The sequence below is a fragment of the Grus americana genome, chromosome 5 (genome assembly GCF_028858705.1).
Source record: "Grus americana isolate bGruAme1 chromosome 5, bGruAme1.mat, whole genome shotgun sequence".
Classification (NCBI taxonomy): Eukaryota; Metazoa; Chordata; class Aves; order Gruiformes; family Gruidae; genus Grus; species Grus americana.
The window spans coordinates 41,545,388-41,565,448 of record NC_072856.1 but is presented as its reverse complement, the minus strand read 5'-3'; the positions used below and the strand labels follow the sequence as shown (position 1 = coordinate 41,565,448).

Genomic DNA, 20,061 nt, shown 5'->3' with positions numbered 1-20,061 from the left:
AGATGAAAATCTGTAAGTTAAGTCATTGACTTCTGAGGATGCACTGTTTTCCCATTACACGTATCTCCAAATTCTGCTACATATCAATATAGCCTTGTCAAAGTGCAACAGTTAATACTAATGCATCTAACACAGCCGCACTAACACTTCAGTGGCGAATATGAAATGTATGGTTTTCTGATACCGGGCAGTCTGCTTCCTCAGGAAAAATGGCATAGCTATTTAGATAAAATCTGTGGATTTTGGAAGTTGTACTAGAAATGCTGAGCACACTAAAAAATGTAAGTTTGAAATTAAGATTAAAATGAGCCTCATTCCCTAGACTTTATTTTTGTTTAAACATTTTTTCAGACTTACTTGTGCTGTGAAATATAAACCGAGTAACACACGATCCAGCTACTTTTAAAAGCTCTCTAAATGTTAATTTCCATTTTTACAACTAACCAGGAACCTTCCTCACCCCTTACCCTCAAGTTCACTTGTAATGCTGAAGGGGGGGTGGGAGGGAAAGCCCACCCCAAACCCTCTGGCTGCTCTCCTTCTGGGCATACATCTCATCGCAGTGTAGCAACGGAGCTTTGAATACTTTTGTAAGAATCACAAAGTAACATCACATGAACTTGTACTCTTGTTTCCTACCAGTCACTTCTAGAAAGATTCACTTTACTAGAACAAATCCGCTACGGGCAATTCGTGTCAGCAGCAGAGCAGATTAATAGCAAGCGCGTTCCCCCAACAAAAGTATATGGGGCAGGCGGCGGGCCGGGAAGCAAACGGGGGGTAACGCGACCCCCCCCCCCCCCGCCTCCCGGCCCCCGCCTCCCTCCCCGGGCCCCGCGCACCGCCGCACCGCCTCCCCGCCCGCCCGCGCACCGGCTCCGCTCTGCCCACCCCGGGGGGCGCCGGCACCCGCGGCCCGCCCGGCGGCGGCGGCGGCGGCGGGGCGGAGGGGGCCGGGCCGGGCCGAGCCGGGCAGCCCCGCGGGCGCAGCTGGCGGCGTGACACCCCCCCCCCCCCGCTCCGGCCTAGCCGCACTTGAACCGCACCGGCGGGGCCGGCCCCTCCGCCCGGCAAGCCGGGCCTGGCGCAGCGCCCCGCCGCCCCCGGGACCGCCGAGCGGCGGGGGCCGCCCGGGGGGGGGGGCCTCCCGCCTCCGCGCAGACACACACACACACACACACACACACACACACGCCCGCTCGCCAACGCGCCCTGCCAAGCACCGGCTTCGGCGAGCCGCGGCGGTGCGGCTGCCGGAGCGGAGCTGCTGCTGCGCGGCTCGCCCTGTGTGTGTGTCTGTGTCTGTGTGTTGTGTGTGTCTGTGTGCGTGTGTGTGTGCGTGCGGCTGGCGGTACGCACTAGGAGGAACTCCCGGTGCCCGGCTGTGCGAGCAGCGGGTGCCGGCGGCAGGTCCCCCCACCCCGGCATGGCAGCCAGCCCCGGCCCCCGGCGGCGGCGGCGGCCCGGCCCGGCGCTGCTGCGGCTGCTGCTGCTGCAGGTTCAATAAAGAGAAAGTGTTACCGTTCTCGCCTGGAAGGATCCTGCTGAAAGCTTGGCTTGGTGGGCGCCATCTTCCTGGGATTTTTTTTTTTTTTTTCTCCTCTCTCCCTTACTTTTCCCCCTCCTGATGTTGGTGTGTGTTGTGTGTCTAGCAGCAGCAGCGGCGCCAGCAATGGCCCTGGTTAGCCAGACAGGCTAAGGAAAAGTACTGAGGCCAAAGCATCGCGGGCTCCCACTCCTCCGCGCAGTCCTGGTGCAGGTTGCTTGCTCGCTTGCTTGCTAGCGCTGCTGCTGCCGCTGCCGCCGTCCATAAGCCGAGGAGCGGAGGGAGCCGGGGCCCCGCCGGCCCCAGAGACATGCCCAGCGCAGGCAGCGGCGGCGGCCGGCGGCGGCGGCGGCGGGGAGAGCGAGCCGCGGCGCAGCCCCGGCGGGCAGCCCGGCCGCTGGCATCGCCCGGCAGGTGCGGCACACACACACACACGCACACACACACACACTCTCGCACACTCGCACACACTCGCACACACTCACACCCCCGCGCCCGCGGGCCGGGCTACGCGGGGTGCCAGGCCATGGGGCTAGCGGGGCGGGGGCGGGGGAGGGAAGGAGGGGAGTCAGGGATCTCCGGGCTTGACCGCTGTGAAAGTATTTCTGGGCATTTTCCAGCTGCTTCCCCAGCTCCGCTCCCACTCTGCGTGCAGGGGACACAGCCTCCGCTGCCGGCGCAACAACGCCACTCAGTTGCAGTTTCGCACACTTTCCTCCTCTGGAGTCTGGGCTCCAGCAGGGAAGAGGGGCTGAGGGAGGCAGAGACTCTCTCTGCAACTCTGCGGGCGCAGAAGCGCGGCGGCTCCACACCGCGCGCAGGCGGCGTATCCCCCCGTGGGCTCCCACGGCGGAGGACGGGCCCGGGCGCGGGCAGGCGGGGGGCCGCAGGCCGGGGGATGCGAGCGCCCTGCGGCCCCACAGAACTGTACGCGGGGGTGCCTGGCGGAGCCCGCCCCCGGGGACGGCGTGGACCCGGGGGACCCTGCGCACCCCCCTGGCCCCCTCCGGGAATGTGCACGCACGTCCGGAGAGTACGCGCTAGGTACTGGCGGAATAAAGGGCGTAATGCTGGAAACGTTAACTGAGAGTGATGACCCGCTTTGTTGGGAAAGGGTGTAGCACTTCACGCTGTTTTATTGGAGATTATGAAACTAATCATGAAATAAAGGAGCGGGGAAAAGAAACCGCTACCTTAATTGTTCCTTCCAGGACATCGGGAAAACCCGACCGCTGAGAGCTTTTAAAGGAGAAATCACTCCTTCGCTAAAAGCTTTCCATCTCCAAGGTAACTTTGTGGCTGCTCTGCTGCTGCCTTGGAAGTGCAGCTTCCCGGGCCTGATCCTGCTCCCAGGGAAAATCCAGCGGGCTTCCTTGGGGAAAGGAGCAAGCCCCGAAAGTCGGGGGGTGTGTGCGGGGGGGGGAGGGTGTTTATTCACAAGAAACGTTTCCGCGACAACTCCAAAAGCTGGGGGGGGGGGGCGGGGGGGGAGGATGGGGATGCGCGCGCGTGTGAGCCGCAGGGGAGAGCCGGTGGGGAAGAAGTTAGCAAAGCATCTGGAAGTTTGGCTGCGGGGCGTCGTCCGCGCACCGGGGGCCGGAGGGTTTCTTCCCGCAGGAGGCAACCGGGCCCCGGCGTAACTTTGCGCGGAGCGGCCCTGACCGCCCGCGCAGCCCTGGGGGGGGGGGAAAGGAGGGGTGGGGAGGGGAGCGGCCGTTGCGCACGTGCGCATCCGCCGGCGGGCTGGCGTCCGCCTGGCCTCGAGTCCCGCGGCCCCGCGGCGGCGGTACCCCGGGGCTGGCCGCGCTGCCGGGGCCGCGGGAGGCGGTCGGGGGTGCAGGTGGAGATGAAGAACTGGAGAGAGGGGGGTCTAGAAAGTACCACATGCCGTTCCCTGCCGGCAAACCTGTCTCCTCGCCTCCAAAAAGGGGGGGAAAAAAAAAAAGTTAACAGGTGTCACCTCGGCTTTTGCAATAGCGTAAGAAGGTGTCGGTGTCTGGTATATTTTAAGCGTTTCCAGAAAGCACGAAGAAAAATCGTTCGACGTAAAGCACGCTGTTTTGTCGATAACATATAGTCAAAATTTGGAAGAAGTGCAAAAATGTTTCCCCTTGTTAGGTTAGTGTGCGAGACAGCCAGACTGGTCTGGATGCCTATTAGTCAAAGTACTTGGATATCTGCTAAGCACTATTTGGATTAGAGGTGTTAGTAGTTTGTCAGAGAAGTATTGCTTTTATAACTTCTTCCTGATTACAGACTGACATAATCAAACTATTAAACGCAAAGTACTAAAAAATTGCATGCTGCCTTGTCTCTATATTTCTGTTTAACTTAAAGTCTCCAGAGGTCTCTTTCATTTGTCTAAAAGCCAATCTGACATTTCTGACCCTTGACTTCCCCACTTCACAGACTAAACTATTGTGATTGCTGCCTGTACTTCCTCGTTAAAGTGTCCGTCAGTTTCCATTGTAATTTAAATATTTTATAAGCGACAAAAATCATACAGAAACCATGAAAAGAAATAAACTTTAATCCATTCTTTATATCTCTCACAATCTTTATATATATATATATATATATATATGAAAGATCGGTGTGTTTGCTTGAGCAAAACAAGACTCGTGCTTAGTTTCAAATGTTACTCAGCTAAGAAAGTGCTTAGGCATCATCAGGGATTATTTCAGGAGTATCAGCTTCCTATTAATTTTTCATTTATTAAAACCTACAAAAGTTACCACCTAACGTTTTCTATCATGGGCATGAAAGGGAAAATACATCATGTGTTTTCCAAAACTATAGGAAGCAACTCAGAGTTGCTGAACAACAAAACAGGCAATGGTCAATTATCTAAATCTGGCTCCTAAACCAATTAAGTTTGAAATATTACGCTGAAACTTCCTATGATTTTTTTTTTCTTTTACATCATAGAGATATTTAGTTTGGATATTTGAGATTATACCGCATTTTTCTCAGTATTTAATTTAATGCAATAGTGGAAAGCAAGATACTTGGGACAGTGCCATTTTTATTGCATTTAGAGAAATGTAAATGTTTTGTTCCGATTTCAGCCTACATTTATCTGTTGTCATCTAGTTTTTTTGAGGATTCGGCTTTGTTTATAAGCTTATGCTAGAGAAAACTAACAGATTCAAAGTTCAGGTTTTGCCTCGTAGAAACACAAAGAAATGTCAGGTAATTAATTAAGCTTCATGTTAGTATCAGCACATATCGATGAATTGTTAGGGGGAATGGGGAAGGTCTTTAAACTTCATTATGACTTGCTGCCAACTTTCTACGCTTTGCTTCCTAAAGGCGCTCTCTGTGAATTTCCTGCATTTGCATTAGAATGCATTTAAGATTAAAAAATAACAGTGCTGAGTATACTTAGGGTTTCGTGCTATATTTCCCTGTAGTAACAGGTGACATGATAATACTGTTAAACTACAATGTGGAATTGCAAGTGTGCAACCCCAAGTGAAAATTGTTCTCTTTCTTGGTTGAAAGCAAATTATCAATCAGCATACCATGATCAATTATCCCCCTGGCTGCCACACACTGGGATTTGCACAAGGCATTGACATTGAGAAATTCCTCTTTAGAAAGGATGAGCGGACGGGATCCCAAACTTTGCAGCAGCCAAGCTACGCTGCCGGGGTCTCACTTTTTTTTTCTTTTTTTTTTTTTTCTATTGTTGCTTTCCAGCTCATCCAAGACAAAACTAGGAGATTGTGTTTACTTCTCAGTGCATTTTAAAAGATGGTGTATTTAAAAAAAAAAAGATAAAAGAAAGAAAGAAAGAAAAAACCCTCCCCTCCAACCAAGCTCCCCCCCAACAAATAGCAAGGAGAGATTTAAAAAAAAAAGGAAAACAAAGAAACACAAAAGCACAAAGAAAAAGCAAGTGAGGGAGCCTGAGGAAGAGCCGCACACCCCTCTCCCACTCGGTGCTCACCGTTGTTGGTAGGAGGTGATGCCCTGGACGTTTTGCGGGTTGCCGTTGGCCGCGGCGCCGGCTCGCCCCATGCCCGGCGCCGCCGGCACCCCCCCGGCCGCCCCGCCGGCCGCCGCCGCCGTCACCTGCACGCTGAAATCCGGGAAGATCCTGATCATCCCCGCGGCTCAGCACCCGGCGAGTCTCGGCGAAGAGGTGCAGCAGCAGCGACTCTCCCTCCGGCGGCTGCAGCAGCAGAGCCAGGCACACTGCAATCCCATTAGTGAGTGGCGGCCACTGTGAGTGAGGAAGGGCGCTTTGATGTGAGCTGCTGGGCTGAGATTGAGAGGAGTTTGGGGGGGCTGGGGGTAAAGGGGGGGGGGGGGATTTTACCGAATTGCAAACATGCAACGCGTGAAGATTGGAGGGGGGGAGGGTGGAATATCAGAGCTACAGTTTAAAAAAAAAAAAAGGTACGTCTAATACCACTGGAGCTGCAGATATAAGCGAAAAATCCAAGCTGAGGAGGGACGGGGAGGAGAGACGGGGGCGCAATTACTTTAGCGGTGCAGTGAAAATGATGAGCAGCAAATGTTGCCTTTTTTCCCTCCTCCTTCTCGTCCCTCCACCCCCCACCCTCCACCCAAAATGCAAGTCTTAGAGGATTTCTCTGTCTCAATGAAGTAATAATAAAGGCGGCTGACCACAGTCTGGGCTAGCGCCAACTGTGCGGGGGGGAGGGGGAGGAATATCCCTGCTCCCAGAGTCCTGAGGAGAAGAGGAAGAGTGGAGGATTGTTGCAGCACAAGTTCTTGCTCTTGGTAACTTGCTTTTGCTTCCCCCCCCCCCTCCTCCTCCTCCTCTCCTCTTCTTTCTATGAAGGGACGGTTTTCACAAGCGAGGAAATGCGCCGCTTTTGTGCAATGGCAGAGTTTGTTCCCTATTATAGGGAGCTGACTCTCCTCCCCTCCTAGTGTGCAGCAATGTTATTGCTAGTCAAACTTGTAAGGTGTGTGGTGTGTGTGCACGCACTGATCCCTACTGCTGCTTCAACATATCAATTATACCGCCGAGAGCCGCGCAACCCCCCCTTGCAAAGCTCCCCTCCGCGTGCGGCACGCACCGCACCAGCAGCGGCGAGGAGGGCGGCTCGTCCCCAGCCGTCCCCGCGGGACGCGCGGCCGCAGCGCCGCGGCTCCTTTGTGCCACCCCGGGGGCTGCGCGGAGCCCTCACCGCCTTGCGCTCCGGGTGGGTTTGCCCTCTTCCACCTCCGCCAAGTGCTTATCCTGGGCCGCGGCGGTGTGCGGCTCCGCCAACCCGCGGGAACCGTGCCCCTGCCCCGGCCGGCGCCGCCCGCCGCCGAGTCCGCCCGGCCGCGGCGCTGCGCGGGAGCGGACGCCGGGAGGGAAGCGCGGAAAGTTGGGCGGGGAGCGCGGGTCGGCGGCGGGACGCCCTCCCGCGGGCAACTCCCCCGCCTTGCTGCGGACGTGGGCGCCGCAGCCGCTGCGGGAGGGGGCACGGACACACGAGTCCTCCTCGCCATGATGCTCGGCGGGTGCTCCCGGGGCTGCGCTCTGTGTCCCCTCCTCCCTGCAGCTGCAGCGGGAGGCGAGGGGTAAAGAGCCCGTCCCGGAGGGCAGGAGGGGAGAAGAGCGGCGTGCCGAGTCAAGGGCAGCAGGGGAACGGGAGAAAAAGGGACCCCTCCCGTAGTAGGGTCCCGCCAGATCTCCCCGCATCTGGAGTGACACCGAAACCACGGACCTGTAGCTCCAAGCCGCTGGTTGCTGGAGCTCAAAGTGCCGCGCATGCAGGGGGGAGAACTGGACTCTTTGCCAGCCTAGTGAGTGGACAGCTGGGGAAGAAAGTAACGCACCGTGTTAGTGCACCTTACACAAACACCAGCTGTACTGCTGGCCGGTTTCTGAGGAAACCGAGGCTCATACCGAGGGGAGTTGCATGGGACAGAATACAGGTTGCACTCCAGAATGCGCGTGGTGTTGGAAAGGCTATGGCAGCATCTCTGAAGGGGGCAGATGTCCCAGGCTGCCCCATCGCTCCAAAGGCATCGTAACCTTTACTTCCATAAATCAAAGCTGTCACCTGGGCCAGTCTCCCCTTTTCCCATGCAACTGTGTGTCTCTTGGAATCATAGCTTGGCTCCTAATCTAACAATATCCTCTTATCTTGACTTTTCTTTCCACTGCTGTTCCAAACCAAATTAAGACACACCAACTTTATGTTAAAACAGAGACTGCATTCAAATCCTTTGTATTAAATAGCATCTGTGTTTGCATTCTGTTTTAATACAAAATGCTTTGGATTGCAGCTAATACCAGGAGATATGAAACTGGTTAGTCCCCACATGTTGCACATAAAAAGAATTCATAATGAGCATCTGTGGGATGTGGAATGGATCCCATGAGTTAGCTGAAGACCTCATAACGTAAGAGCTGAGAAGCCTAAGTGAATTATGACTCTCTTTCCTCGCAAGTAGGATTAATTTTCTATCCCACTTATATTCATTATCTACCCTGTTTATACTATGGGGACATCAATTGTTTGAGTGTTAAATATGAAGACTTTACAGAAACGTGTAGGTTAGATAGCTTGCGGAGAAGAGGAGGGAGGTTATTGCTAGGAAAAATGTTATTCAGACTCCATGTTTAAAGAGCAATATTAGATAAAGCTGCTCACTTTTTTAAAGGACTACGAATTCTGTGCCTTTCTCTTACAACATATTTAAAATGTAAGGTTTACAAAGTACCCTCCATCTGCCTGTGGCCCTCCCAGTGATGTCAATAGGAATTTTGCATGCAGATGAAGGCCCGTATATGGCCTTTAGAGAGCAGGTCAATAAATGGCTGGAGGAATAATTAAAGACTTCTGAGCTGCTCCTTTCCTTTTTCTTACAATATAGTACAAGACTGGCATGAATATAGGCTGGGCTACCACTCTAATTGGCTATGGAATAACACTGAAAGGAATTTAAATGTGCGCAGTAGCCATTTTCCAAATGATCACTCCATTACAGTAGTTTTGTCTGTCAATGTATGGCCAGGCAGTAGAGTGGATGTAATCATGTCGAAGTCCCCATCCATTGATTGTCACTCTGCTCTACAGTGGCAACTCTAAGCAGATTTTCATGTTTCAAAGGGACTGCCAGGACAGAGAGCCTGCCTTTAGCCAAGCTTGCTTCAGCTTAGTCCTGAAAGTCACTGCTTTTCATCCGCGTAGGCAGAACCAGGATCTCTTGATATTTAATAAGATTTTTATGGCTATTGATTAATATCTTAATTTAAGTGTTAATGTAACTGAAAAGTCAGTCTTGATAACTTTGCTTGCACGAGGAGTCCCATTGAGTCAGTGGAACTACTGACAAACAGTTTTGTATGCTGTAAGATGAGCAGAATTCAAAGGTAGGTCTGTGAATGTCTACAGAATACAGAAGCATTTTCTTTCTCATAGCCCTTAAAAGATATCAAATAAAAAACCCATTATCTCATATCTGACAAAAAGTCCATTTTGATTGTATCTTTTTTCCCCACATTAATCACGATGGTAAAGTCCAGTAAGAATTTCTGAGACTTATTTTATACACCAATGAAAATATCTCTCATCAAGCTTATACTCTGTGCCATATTAGATAGCGTGGACCCAATTTGCCACATATTTCACCAGTGCTACAACATCCCGTGATGGATTTAAATTAATTCAGTGCAGTATGCTAGTGTAAATGAGATGAGAATCAAGCCCAATATTTTTAATTTAGTTTATTTCTCATTTTGCTCAAATTATTGACAGGTTCTGGTGTCTAAGTGACATGGTTTTTGTCTCAATACCATATACTATTGTAAGATATTCTGCAAGTTGCTTTAGTATTGATCAAGCTAAGAAATATTCTAATAGAGTACTGCTGTTTCTAACAATTCACTGTAGACCTTCCTCTCTTAGGCAAAAACATAGTAAAGATAAAAATTAAAAACACATGACAGTGTGTAATACAATAACATTTAATATTTATGCTTTACATATACCTCTCTATCACAATTATATATTATATCTTTATTCGCATTGTCAGTGTACTACTGTTCCTTTCTTTCACAGGTGAAAAAATATCTCTTCTCTGGAAATTCATTTCCATTTACTTAAAGTTAAATGGTTTGACTTTGAATTTTCATTATCTGCTGTTGGAAGGAGCCTGTGACAGGTATGAGAGAGAATGCTACAAAGCTTCATTGTATCATCTAATTTTTGCTTCACTTTAGTCAGATATCATTTAGGTAGAGAGTAAAATACTATACGTAGAACAGGATAAGATAGAACAAAACAGAACAGAAATAAAATGAAAATAGGATATATAATGAATTACAGTAGAAAAATGCCTTTATCTTGAAGCGATTTTTTTTTTTTAGTTATACTGATTCCTCACTAGTGAGAAAATTGAACTAATTTTATATAAAAGGAATATGTCATAACAGGATATGGCATTTATCTTCCTGAGATAGGGGTGACCTCATCATTCACAAGTGGCGTAGCTATGAATGAGTAATCAGCCTCCCCACCCATTAAGTGCAGATAAAGTCCACATCTTCTGTCTGAGTATTAAATATTCGATTTATTATTTTACAACTTGCCATCTCTACAAGTGTCCGCTGACTGTTGCTTCAGTTGCTGCTACCAATATGTATTGTCAGTGTGAAGCAAAAGAAGCTCCTCAAAAGGCGCCCTGCATAATAGTGAATGGAAGATGAGGAGGGAAATGAAAATAACAGAGGAGAAGAAAACAAGAGAAGATAGACCTGCAGGAAGAAAATTATGGGAAGAACAGGGATAAGGAAACTCTTTAACTGACCTATACTTTTGTTACCTGTAGTATTCCAAGAGCTTTATACCATATATGCAGTGAAAATATTTTTCTTATTAATACTTCACATATACCAGCTACCTCATATCTCAAGTTATATTGCTAAAGTTATTCCCAAAGGAATTTATATATGTATAATGAGAGAGAAATATATAGTTAGGAAAGAATTCCTTTTTACTGTTTATCAGCAGTGCACATTAGAGAAGAGCTGCAGTTAAAAAAATACAGTTTCTTTCTAGAACTATATAAGATAACATAATTTTCTTCTTCAAATGATGTCACGTGCTGCATTTTGTTTACATTCCTTTGTAAAAGCAATGAGTGCAGTTTAAAGAAAATATTTGGAGTTTAATTTTAAATCAAAAAGAACTGGCTGTTCATCCGTTTAGAAGAAAAACCTCTATACAGAACAGAAAGTCAGGAAAAAGACCATCAAAACTCACATAGGAAGTAGTCGAATATTTTCCATCTTTACAATTCCTTGACATGCACTCAGGGTTGGAAGAGCGGATGAGAGAAATGTCTTTTCTGAAAGGTTGCGCTGGGAATGAAGGGCAAGATTAAGGTAGCCCCCTCCCCCCTGTATTCAAAAGAAAAGCAAGCCGAGAGTAAGATAGAAGGAAAGTGCCTGGGGAAAGTAGCATCACTATCGAAATCATAAAAGATGTATAAGGACATCAGTGGAAGAACTAGAAAAACTATTAGAAGAATGCCCTACAGGGCTATCCCAATGGCTCAGCGATTAGCACACTGCGCCGCCACCGGGAAAACGCAGCTAAGGTCTGAGGCTAATCGTAGGATCTCACTCATTGGTACTGGCAGCTGAGCGCCTGACGAGGATGGAGAGTCCACAGCGGAGAAGGACTGGTACGTCGCTCGCGCTCCCGCAGGTATGTACCTAGGCTCCGTTTTGACCACCTAAGCTGTCTCAGGACGCAGTGTTGGGTTTTCTCTGTCGTCAGCCAGCCTAATTCGCTCTCTATGTGAAAGCAAGAGAGCGCCTCTGGCCCGCTGCGTCATGACAAAGGATAGCTCATTTTCCAAGGCTGGAACATCGGTATTAAAGTCAATTTCTCTTGCGTTGTATACTTTGCTCTGGCCCCAAATTTTAGTGAATGAGTTATCTCTTAGCACCAGAGGTTTCCTGCAGTGTTGATCCCCCACAAATTTTCTAGCAGCTCGAACAGAAGATCAAGGGGCAGCCAGCCAGCTTTTCCAGACTCTACCTGCTTCTGCAGAGAGCCTGTAATCTGTGATGTTCCTCCAGGCAGTTTTAGCACCTGCGTATCCATTTCCCTTGTCTTCAAGATCAGTGTTATGCCTCCAAAGTAGAGTAATCTGCTACTTCGTTGGCATCAAATTGGGGTCATGGAGACCACAACTAAATTGTGCTGCTTCCACCTCCACAAAAACCTGATTCATACCACACAGCCTGATAAGAAGCTTAATTCAAGAAAGTGGAAAAACAAATCACGTAGATGTTTTTTATCTCCAGGGCTTCTAAGAGATACCAGCATATTATCCTGTGCCTTCACCACATTCAGATTTTTGGTCTAGTAATTCCCTTTGGACCCGCTCGTCCATAAGATAAGTGAAACTTATAAAGGACACAGGGCTAGTCAACACACTTTTTCCTTTTTATTTATTTATTTATTTATTTACCTTTAATTTCAGCTTCTGTCAATTTGCGGAAGCAGCTGTTGGTGTGTCCTGGAAAGACAGCATCAATAGGCAGCTTAAGATTTTTGACTGATTCTTATCCTTTCCCTCACTAAAGAGTCATTCCCTTCTAATTCAGAAGAAACAGAAAACAAACATGCTCTCTTTCTCCTAATTCTTTGGGGGTTTTTTGATTATCAAATCCAAGTTAGTTATACAGACAGCAAAAAAAAGCACTGAGCTTTCTCTCGGAGTCCTTTCAGACAAGCTTAGTACAGTCCAAGGTAGCCATTCTTCTTTGGTAGCTACCAACGGTGCTGTGCTGAGTCATGCAGCAGTGAACGCCAAACACAAAAATTCACAAGACTACCCACGCCTGCGTTTCCTCCTTTACTGCCCAGGTTGGAAGTCCCAGTCAGCGCCAAAACCAGCAGTGTAATAAGTGGGAGCTGGGATCTCTCAGCTGGTAAGGATCTAGTGCACTTTAAAGCCGTGCTGGATCCTTAAAGCCATGCTTCTCCACAGTTGGGGTTTTTCTTTCCTGTTTTATAACAGCAGCGTTATTTTTCCACTCACTGAAGATAGTGCATTGTGTTCCTGCGCAGCGTGGTCCCAGGTGGGCAGCCATGTAAATCTGGGACTCTGCTAACAGTTTCTGAAACTTCAAGCATACATAAGACTCAGAAATAAATACTTTGATCTTTGGCCCTAGTGTTCTTCCAAAAATAATCAAAACTTGTAAGAAAATACGTGTGTCAAAGACTTGAATGCAGGCTGGCCGGTCTGAACATGTATCCAAGTCTAGGTACAGGAATCTCTGACAGAGTACCGTTCTTATTTACAACAGTTTATTATTCTGCAGTTTCAGTCCTCACTGTTAAGAAGCTGATTGTCCAAATTCCTTCCTTCCTTTTTTTCTTAATCAAGAAATTCAAGTATTGAGCGTACTCACAGGAGGCCTTCAAAGTTTAAACACATCTCCAATCTTACTCTTTCCATTTCAAACTCCTCTTGGGTTAAAAACCAAACAAACCTTTCCAGTATTAAGACATGGTCTATCAGGAACCTTGAAGAGATAGCTTTATTTACTTCAAAGTTAGACTTCCGTCCACATTACTTGCACTTCTGTCATTGCTATCCATACTGTAGTAACCATTGAGAAGATCTCAACATATGTCACATGCAGCACCCAACCAAGCGTCCTTATTTTCACTCCTCAGAATTCCTTCCTTGGGGAGTTTAATTTTACCAGAAAACCAGAAAATAATCTGAGATCTTTTTAGTCCACTGCTAGACCTTTATTTTAATTTTCATTTTCACACAGAGGGTAGCCCACAGACTGGCCATAAATTGCACCACATTCAGAACATGCTAAACTGTAAGAGTGAGTTTCTTTTTTGTTCTTTGGTTGTAGGTCTTCTCACCACGACAAAGGGTATTTTCATTATCAGGAAGTGGTCTGAACTGTAGTTTCTGTCTAAATAAAGTGGAATACTTCATTCACTGGAAATTGCTGAAAAGGGCTACCTAACTCTTTTCACTGCTGTTCGATCATGTTACCTCATTTTTATACACAAGTGGACAACATAGAAAACGTCTTTGTGCCTTTTGAGACCTGCTTTATTAGGTATTGGCAACATATTAGATGGAGAATTTCTGGACTCTGGAGGAAACACGTGATGCGATTGCCTTGTCATCAATATATTCTCTTTTAAATATTATGGAATTTGGCCATTATTCTCTTGATTACACATTTGAGGCAACATATATTTAGCTGTGAAGCATGTATAGTTTGGGTAGATATGTATGTCCATATGAAGAAAATTATAATTTCTCTTAGTTCAAAATTCATTAAACAGGCTTTATCATACCTTTCTTATTTTTGTCCCAAGATGGATACTCATTTGTCTTTATTAACTTGACAACCAGTAATGACCGCATTTGCTTTATTTGTACACACTTTTTAAAAAAAAATTATTGACTCTTTTACTATTCCATTAATAGGTCTGGGTGGTGAAAGTTAGCACTTGCTAAGAGTGTCACCTTTTTCTTCTCCATACATAATACAGAAATAAAAGCAAGGGGACTCCTCCAGCCAAATTGTAATGTCTTTTGACATGGGTCCTTTATTCTGGAGAAAAACTCCTATGGATTTTCAAGCATATTTTTTTTAATATAGATTTGGTCTTCTCAGTCTGGAACAAAAAGAAATATCAGAGAGTTCATACAAGTAGATGTTATAACAACAGCAACAACATCTGCACAATGACAGAGTTTATTTTTAGTTGCAACTTGTAATAATCACTATTCGTCTCCTCAGCTTCTCAATTTCTGCAACAATTTTCTGGAAAAATGTTTTTGTTTCAAAGTCTGCAGCATCATGGGAAGTTTCATCATTAGAAAAATAAAAGGAAAGATGACTGACTTTAACTGGACTAAATTAGTATTCCTAAAATAATTAAACCATATGCAGATAAAAACTATCATACAGGTACAACTAATTTTCAATCTTTTGGGGGATATCCAGACTATATAGCAGTAATTCTTCCAATATTCAAATGCAATCACTGAATTAATTTAAAAGTTATAATTTTGTCTTGAAGAATGTTGTTAACAGTTCATGATATTTTCTGTGCCATCAATTCAGTAACAGCTTTTCTGCATATCCAGTCCTTCACTGTATGCCAACCAAGTACAGCGACTAGATTTATCTAGAATATACTATAATCTATTACTCTTTCTGAAGCTGAATTTTTGATTCTAATCAGTTTTACTCAACTGTTGTCAGCTTATGGAGAAGTATGAGGGGTGAAGATCTGCATAATAAAGAAGATATTATATGCAAAAAAAATCTTGAATTAATAAAATGACTAAAGCTGATATATCAAACACCTGAAGCAGAAAAAAAAAAAACCCGAGGTTAAGATTTTTCTTGAACTCATTGTACATCTTACACTTTCTATGCTATACATTAATAATATTCAAAGTTTGCATATCTGAAGATAGGAAGAAGAAATATTCAGTTTAAATAGCAATAATATTCTTAACTTTCAGAGTATTCTTATTATGGGTCCTTGTTACTTCCACTAACATTACTCTTTTGCATTTGCTTTTTAGGTGAAGAAGAGTCCATGAGTGGCAATAACACAAAATCATTTGACTTTGGAGAGACCGTAAGCTCTTCGACCTTGTTGTTATAACAGATGATGCTTGACATCATTGCAAAACATTTTGTCTTCCTTTTACTTATAAGTCCTGCTATCTCTAATAGACTGTACATACTTTGATATGGTGCTGTTAGGTTAGTAGAACACACACGGCTGGACTTAAATTATTTAATTTATAGAGTTTAAAATATCTGCTATCTTCACTGTTAGTTAGGAAGATCTTTAAAAACTGAAAGAATGTCCCTTAATATGGTTTTCAGGGAAAACAAGTATTTAGGGGAAAAAAAAAAAAAGAAACAAACATACATACCATATACATGCAAAACCTGCTAACTTGAATGTTAGCATACCACGCTTCATAACAAACATACCAAACGATATTTCTTCAGGTACAGACTGCATGTTGATATTGTTCATTTTACCATACAGACATTATTCCATAATCCAAAAAAATAATACAGTTTTGCGAGCAGATGCCTAATGATTTATTATTAGGCTCAGTTATGATGCTGCAGGAAGATAAAATTGCTACTGACCTTTCAAAAGAGATCCAGGGTTGAATCCTCACTGTCATACAGGGAAACTAGAATTTGACTCTCCCATTAACTTCACTTAGAGTCGGGGGGGGGGCAAACAGTATCTTTGAATGTTAAGCCACTGGTTTTCGTATATGAATATTCAGAGATCTCGTCAACCCAAAATGGAGACCACTGAGACACAGCCCTTGTTTGGAAAGCAAAACTGAGGACTTCCCGAGGCTTCACGCTGTGAGAAGAGGAGCTGTGGAGCAGAAGATGAGTCAATGCCTTTTTCCACCACTAAGTACTGAAGTTAATGTGAGTGTGAATCTATATTTCTTTGTTCAGAATTACTGTAAATGTTCTCTCGTGGAGAAATTGCTCGGTCTAAAGATAATTATAGTTACACGGTCATTCAGGTGAATTAGTGCAGGGAAACGAAGAAGGCTCACCTCATCACTAATGGACACGAGCAGTATGCAGTGACTGACTCTAAACACGGGCTGTTCTGAAGTGTTCTAGCCTGGATACCAGCAATAGTATCTGCTTAGATAGCAGATGTGTATGCCCTGCTCACAGCTAATTATTTCTGCAGAGTGACAGTATGATGGTGATTAAAAATATATATTAATATATATGGTATATTAGACCTATAAATACATCTTGCCTGATTTATTTGGTCTGAGCTCATCTATAAATTGTCTGGCTTCTGAAGGAAAATGGCAAAATTGTCTTGCATGTAGAGGGATAGATTTCAAGTTAAATCAGTGGTTACAACAGAAAATCTAAATGAATGACAAACTCTGAAGAGCTCAAACAAGGCAAATTGTAATGCATAAATAACAGATGTGTATGCCTTGAACAGATACCAAACCTGAGATCTGGATGGATGGAAGAAAAAAAAAACAACAGTTCAGATTATACTTTCCCTTTGAGAAACCAGGAAAAATAAGAGCAGCATTCAAGTACAGTGTAGTGGTTAGAACTGCAACACACCTTATTCAGACACGAATGTGAGTAATAATTGAGTTGTCTATTTCAAGCAAGCATGCTTGCCTTCCCCCAACTATGTCCACTGTAAGTTTCTTGGAGGAATTCTGTAGCTTCCTAAAAAAAATAAACCAAACAAAACCAACCAATCAAACAAAACCCCAGAACAACAACAACAACTCCTAACAAAAAAACCCACAACCAACCAAAACAAAAAAACCCCAACACCACACAAAACAAAGTATAACCAAAAAAAAAAAGCATGAACAAGTATTTTGAGTATATCATACTGGACTTTCCATATGACTTTCATGAAGGACAAGGAAGAGTGCTGATCCATTTGTTTTTGAAAGTGTCATTCTGGGTTTTTCATCTTCCCGCTCACCCCACCCCCCAAAAAATGTTTATCATACAGTCATAGAATGGTTTGAGTTGGAAGGCACCTCAAAGACCATCTAGTTCCAACTCCCCTGCCATGGGCAGGGACACCCTCCACTAGACCAGGTTGCCCAAAGCCTCATCCAACCTGGCCTTGAACACTTCCAGGGATGGGGCTTATAAAAGGGAACTAGCAAAAAAGTCTGCAAGATGCTTCTGTTTCATATGAGGTAATATTCAGTACTGCTTATCTGGGGTCAACAAACTGCAACCACAAGAAACAAGTTTTCAATGAACTATATTGAGGTTTGCTTTTGTCTTTATGAAGTGTCTGACATTTGGCCTTAAAAGTATGATAGTGGAATCAGTTGTCTGATACTATTAAAAATTAGTATTCAAGTGAATTGAGAATAATTTTTAATAGTGTTTCATTGAAGTCAATGGGCCAACATTATCAGAAGTGAGACTCATTGAAGTTGTGGAGATTAATTTCTGATATCAAGCCATTGAAGTCCAAGGGAACAGGCTACAGAAAGTTAACCCCACGCAGTGCAATTACATTCAATACTTCCTTGTCTTGTGAAGAAAAAAAAGATATTAAGTACGAGATTTGTGTATCATCACTTTCACACAATGTATTAAAGAAAAAAAACCCAGAGTAGTATCACAGACACCAGTGGAGTGACTGTAAAGAGATGTTGCAGCTAGGCTTTTAGCATAATTGTACAATACCATTTAACAGCACAACTCACATAATCATACAGCATGTTCCCAAGAGAGAAATATCAGGCAAGATATCGCATATCCTATACCCTCTCTACAATGCCTCAAGCTCTTGCTTTTGCTAGCTAGCCATGAGAATTTGGCGGAAGAAGTCCGATGTCTCACGCGAAGGGTAGCAATTGCAAAAACACATTCACTGCCTTTCTCTCCCAATACAAAAGAAACAAGTCTTCTGCCACAAGAGCAAGAATATCTTCACTTCAGTGAAACGCACACACACACAAAACACTTACAGGGTTTGCAATACGTGACTAATGGAGAATAAATTCAGCTACTTATCATCAGGAAAGGAATCTTCAACATTTTTTTAAACTTCATCGCTATTAACTTCTCAAATGTTTAGAGGAACTCACATGCACGACTAGATCCTATTCTGTTTTGTAGGAGTTCAGAGTGAGAGACTTCCTTTGCTTTACCATTTCATGGATGCTGTCATTCCCCAAACTCTTACCACTGTATAATCACATTACAGTAAAAAAAAAAAAAGGAAATGGGCAAATACTATACACAAATATGAACTAGATATGGTGAGGTATATAAAGAGCTCAAAGGGATCACATATTGTATAATTGATGTACAGTTTTGGGTTTTGTTTTTTCCTCCACAACTCTAAAGTGTTCTGTGCTCTAGATCTATTTCCCGTTGATTAAAAATGATACTGTAAACATTTTTAATTTTAAAGTATAAATACAGCAGTTCTGAGTTTCTTTAAATGTTTAATTCTTTATAATCACAAGTGTCTTTGCGCTCAGAATAATTCTGTAGTTGTGGAGCCCCTGGAGTGAAAGTATTAATGTCCCATCAACATTGGGACAAAGGACATAAGCCAACTTAGACGGTGTATATAGGATAACAAAAGATAAACAAAGTATGTGCAAGCCAGTCAATATAGGACTTTAAAAGTCAAAGTCAGCCGATGTAGATTAGCTTAAGTAGTCTTAAACCTATCCTCCAGAACTCCAGGTGGGCAATGATGAGAACGAAGCAGCAAAACGCTAAATGTCCTGTGTCCTTCAACTGTAATCAATGAATTTGCTCATACTGCCTTAGCTGCAGGAAGCAAATCCAGTATCTCAGTACAGAAGACATTTATGTAACTTTAAAGTCGCACCAGCATAACACGTGCGTTTCAGGTCATCTTGGAAATGTTGGCTCCTGACCAGCTACACTAGTACAATGCTCTGTCACACTGCTCGCACTGATCCTCAGTCTCTTAATGCCAAATCTCAGCAAAGGTCGTGTAGAGTTTTTTTCTACCCCTATGTGGCCTTGTGATGCAGCTTCATAGAAGCAGATAGTTGCAAGGAAATGTCATTCTTTTTACTTATTTGTTTATCTTACAAATTCACTTAGATTCTTGTCATCATAAAATTGGTCATTCAAATCTTTCTTAAAGTCTTGAAAAAAAGAACTCTATTGTATATCTGGAGATGTTCTCAAAAAACTCTTCGTAGAGTGACATGGAGCTACTGAAAGATACGGTAAGCGAGAAGGATTTTGAGAGAGCGTCGCAGTCAGTCCTTGTGCAGGTCAATGAAAAGTGGCTTACTGGTTTTGGCTGAGGCAGGTTCTGTGTGTTAGCAGCTACGCTTGCTTTCTTCCTTGGACAGCACAAAGGGAGGACAATTCACAGTCCCAATAGTTTCTGAAGGATTAATATTACTGAAGAAAGAATGAAAATTATGTTTTGACAGCTTAATACCTTTAAAAAAAAAATTGAAGTAAGAAAGTTAGATGCCGGGATTAGTCAAATCAATGTGACTTGAAATGGTAGAGATGATAAACCCTAAAAAGCAAAATTTTTTATGGTAACTTTACCACACTGTTCATCATAGAAGGGCATATATATAATTACGTATGCGTGGTAGAACCCCTGTAAAGTAATAACTTTTAATGAACTAGCCCTGTTAAAATAATACGTTTCTGGGCACCAAACCAAATATGTACAGGAATACAGTGCAAACCTTCTGAATTATAAAGCAGGAAACTAAAAAGAAAATAAAGAAAACTAACAAAAAGAACATTCAGTAGGAAATTGAACTGATAAGCCTGCTTATATTAGTAGTTGTACATGTTTTCATGAAATCAAAATCAATTGATAAAGGAGAGCCTTTTAAAATTACTATATACTGAAGAAATATTATTTATTAAAAATAAAAGATTTTCCCTAAGAAGGTTGCTTCTAATTTCATCTTTTGTGCTGATTTCAGGAGACTTATACCAG

General features: G+C 44.2%; 1 protein-coding gene across 6 annotated transcripts in view; it reads right to left on the bottom strand.

Moving 5' to 3' along the window:
• NPAS3 (neuronal PAS domain protein 3) overlaps positions 1-5,839 on the bottom strand; it is a 631,693-nt gene extending 625,854 nt beyond the window's left edge. For 4 of the 6 annotated variants that reach the window (XM_054828470.1, XM_054828473.1, XM_054828471.1 and 1 more), the window contains exon 1: positions 5,499-5,839. In XM_054828470.1, coding sequence (XP_054684445.1) covers positions 5,499-5,656 — 158 coding nt within the window. In that variant the 5' untranslated portion in view covers positions 5,657-5,839. Of the gene's footprint in view, positions 1-1,521; positions 2,032-5,498 lie in introns of those variants that run through there. The other 2 variants (XM_054828474.1, XM_054828475.1) reach the window with 1 other exon arrangement.
• Between the last annotated feature and the right edge of the window lie 14,222 nt (positions 5,840-20,061).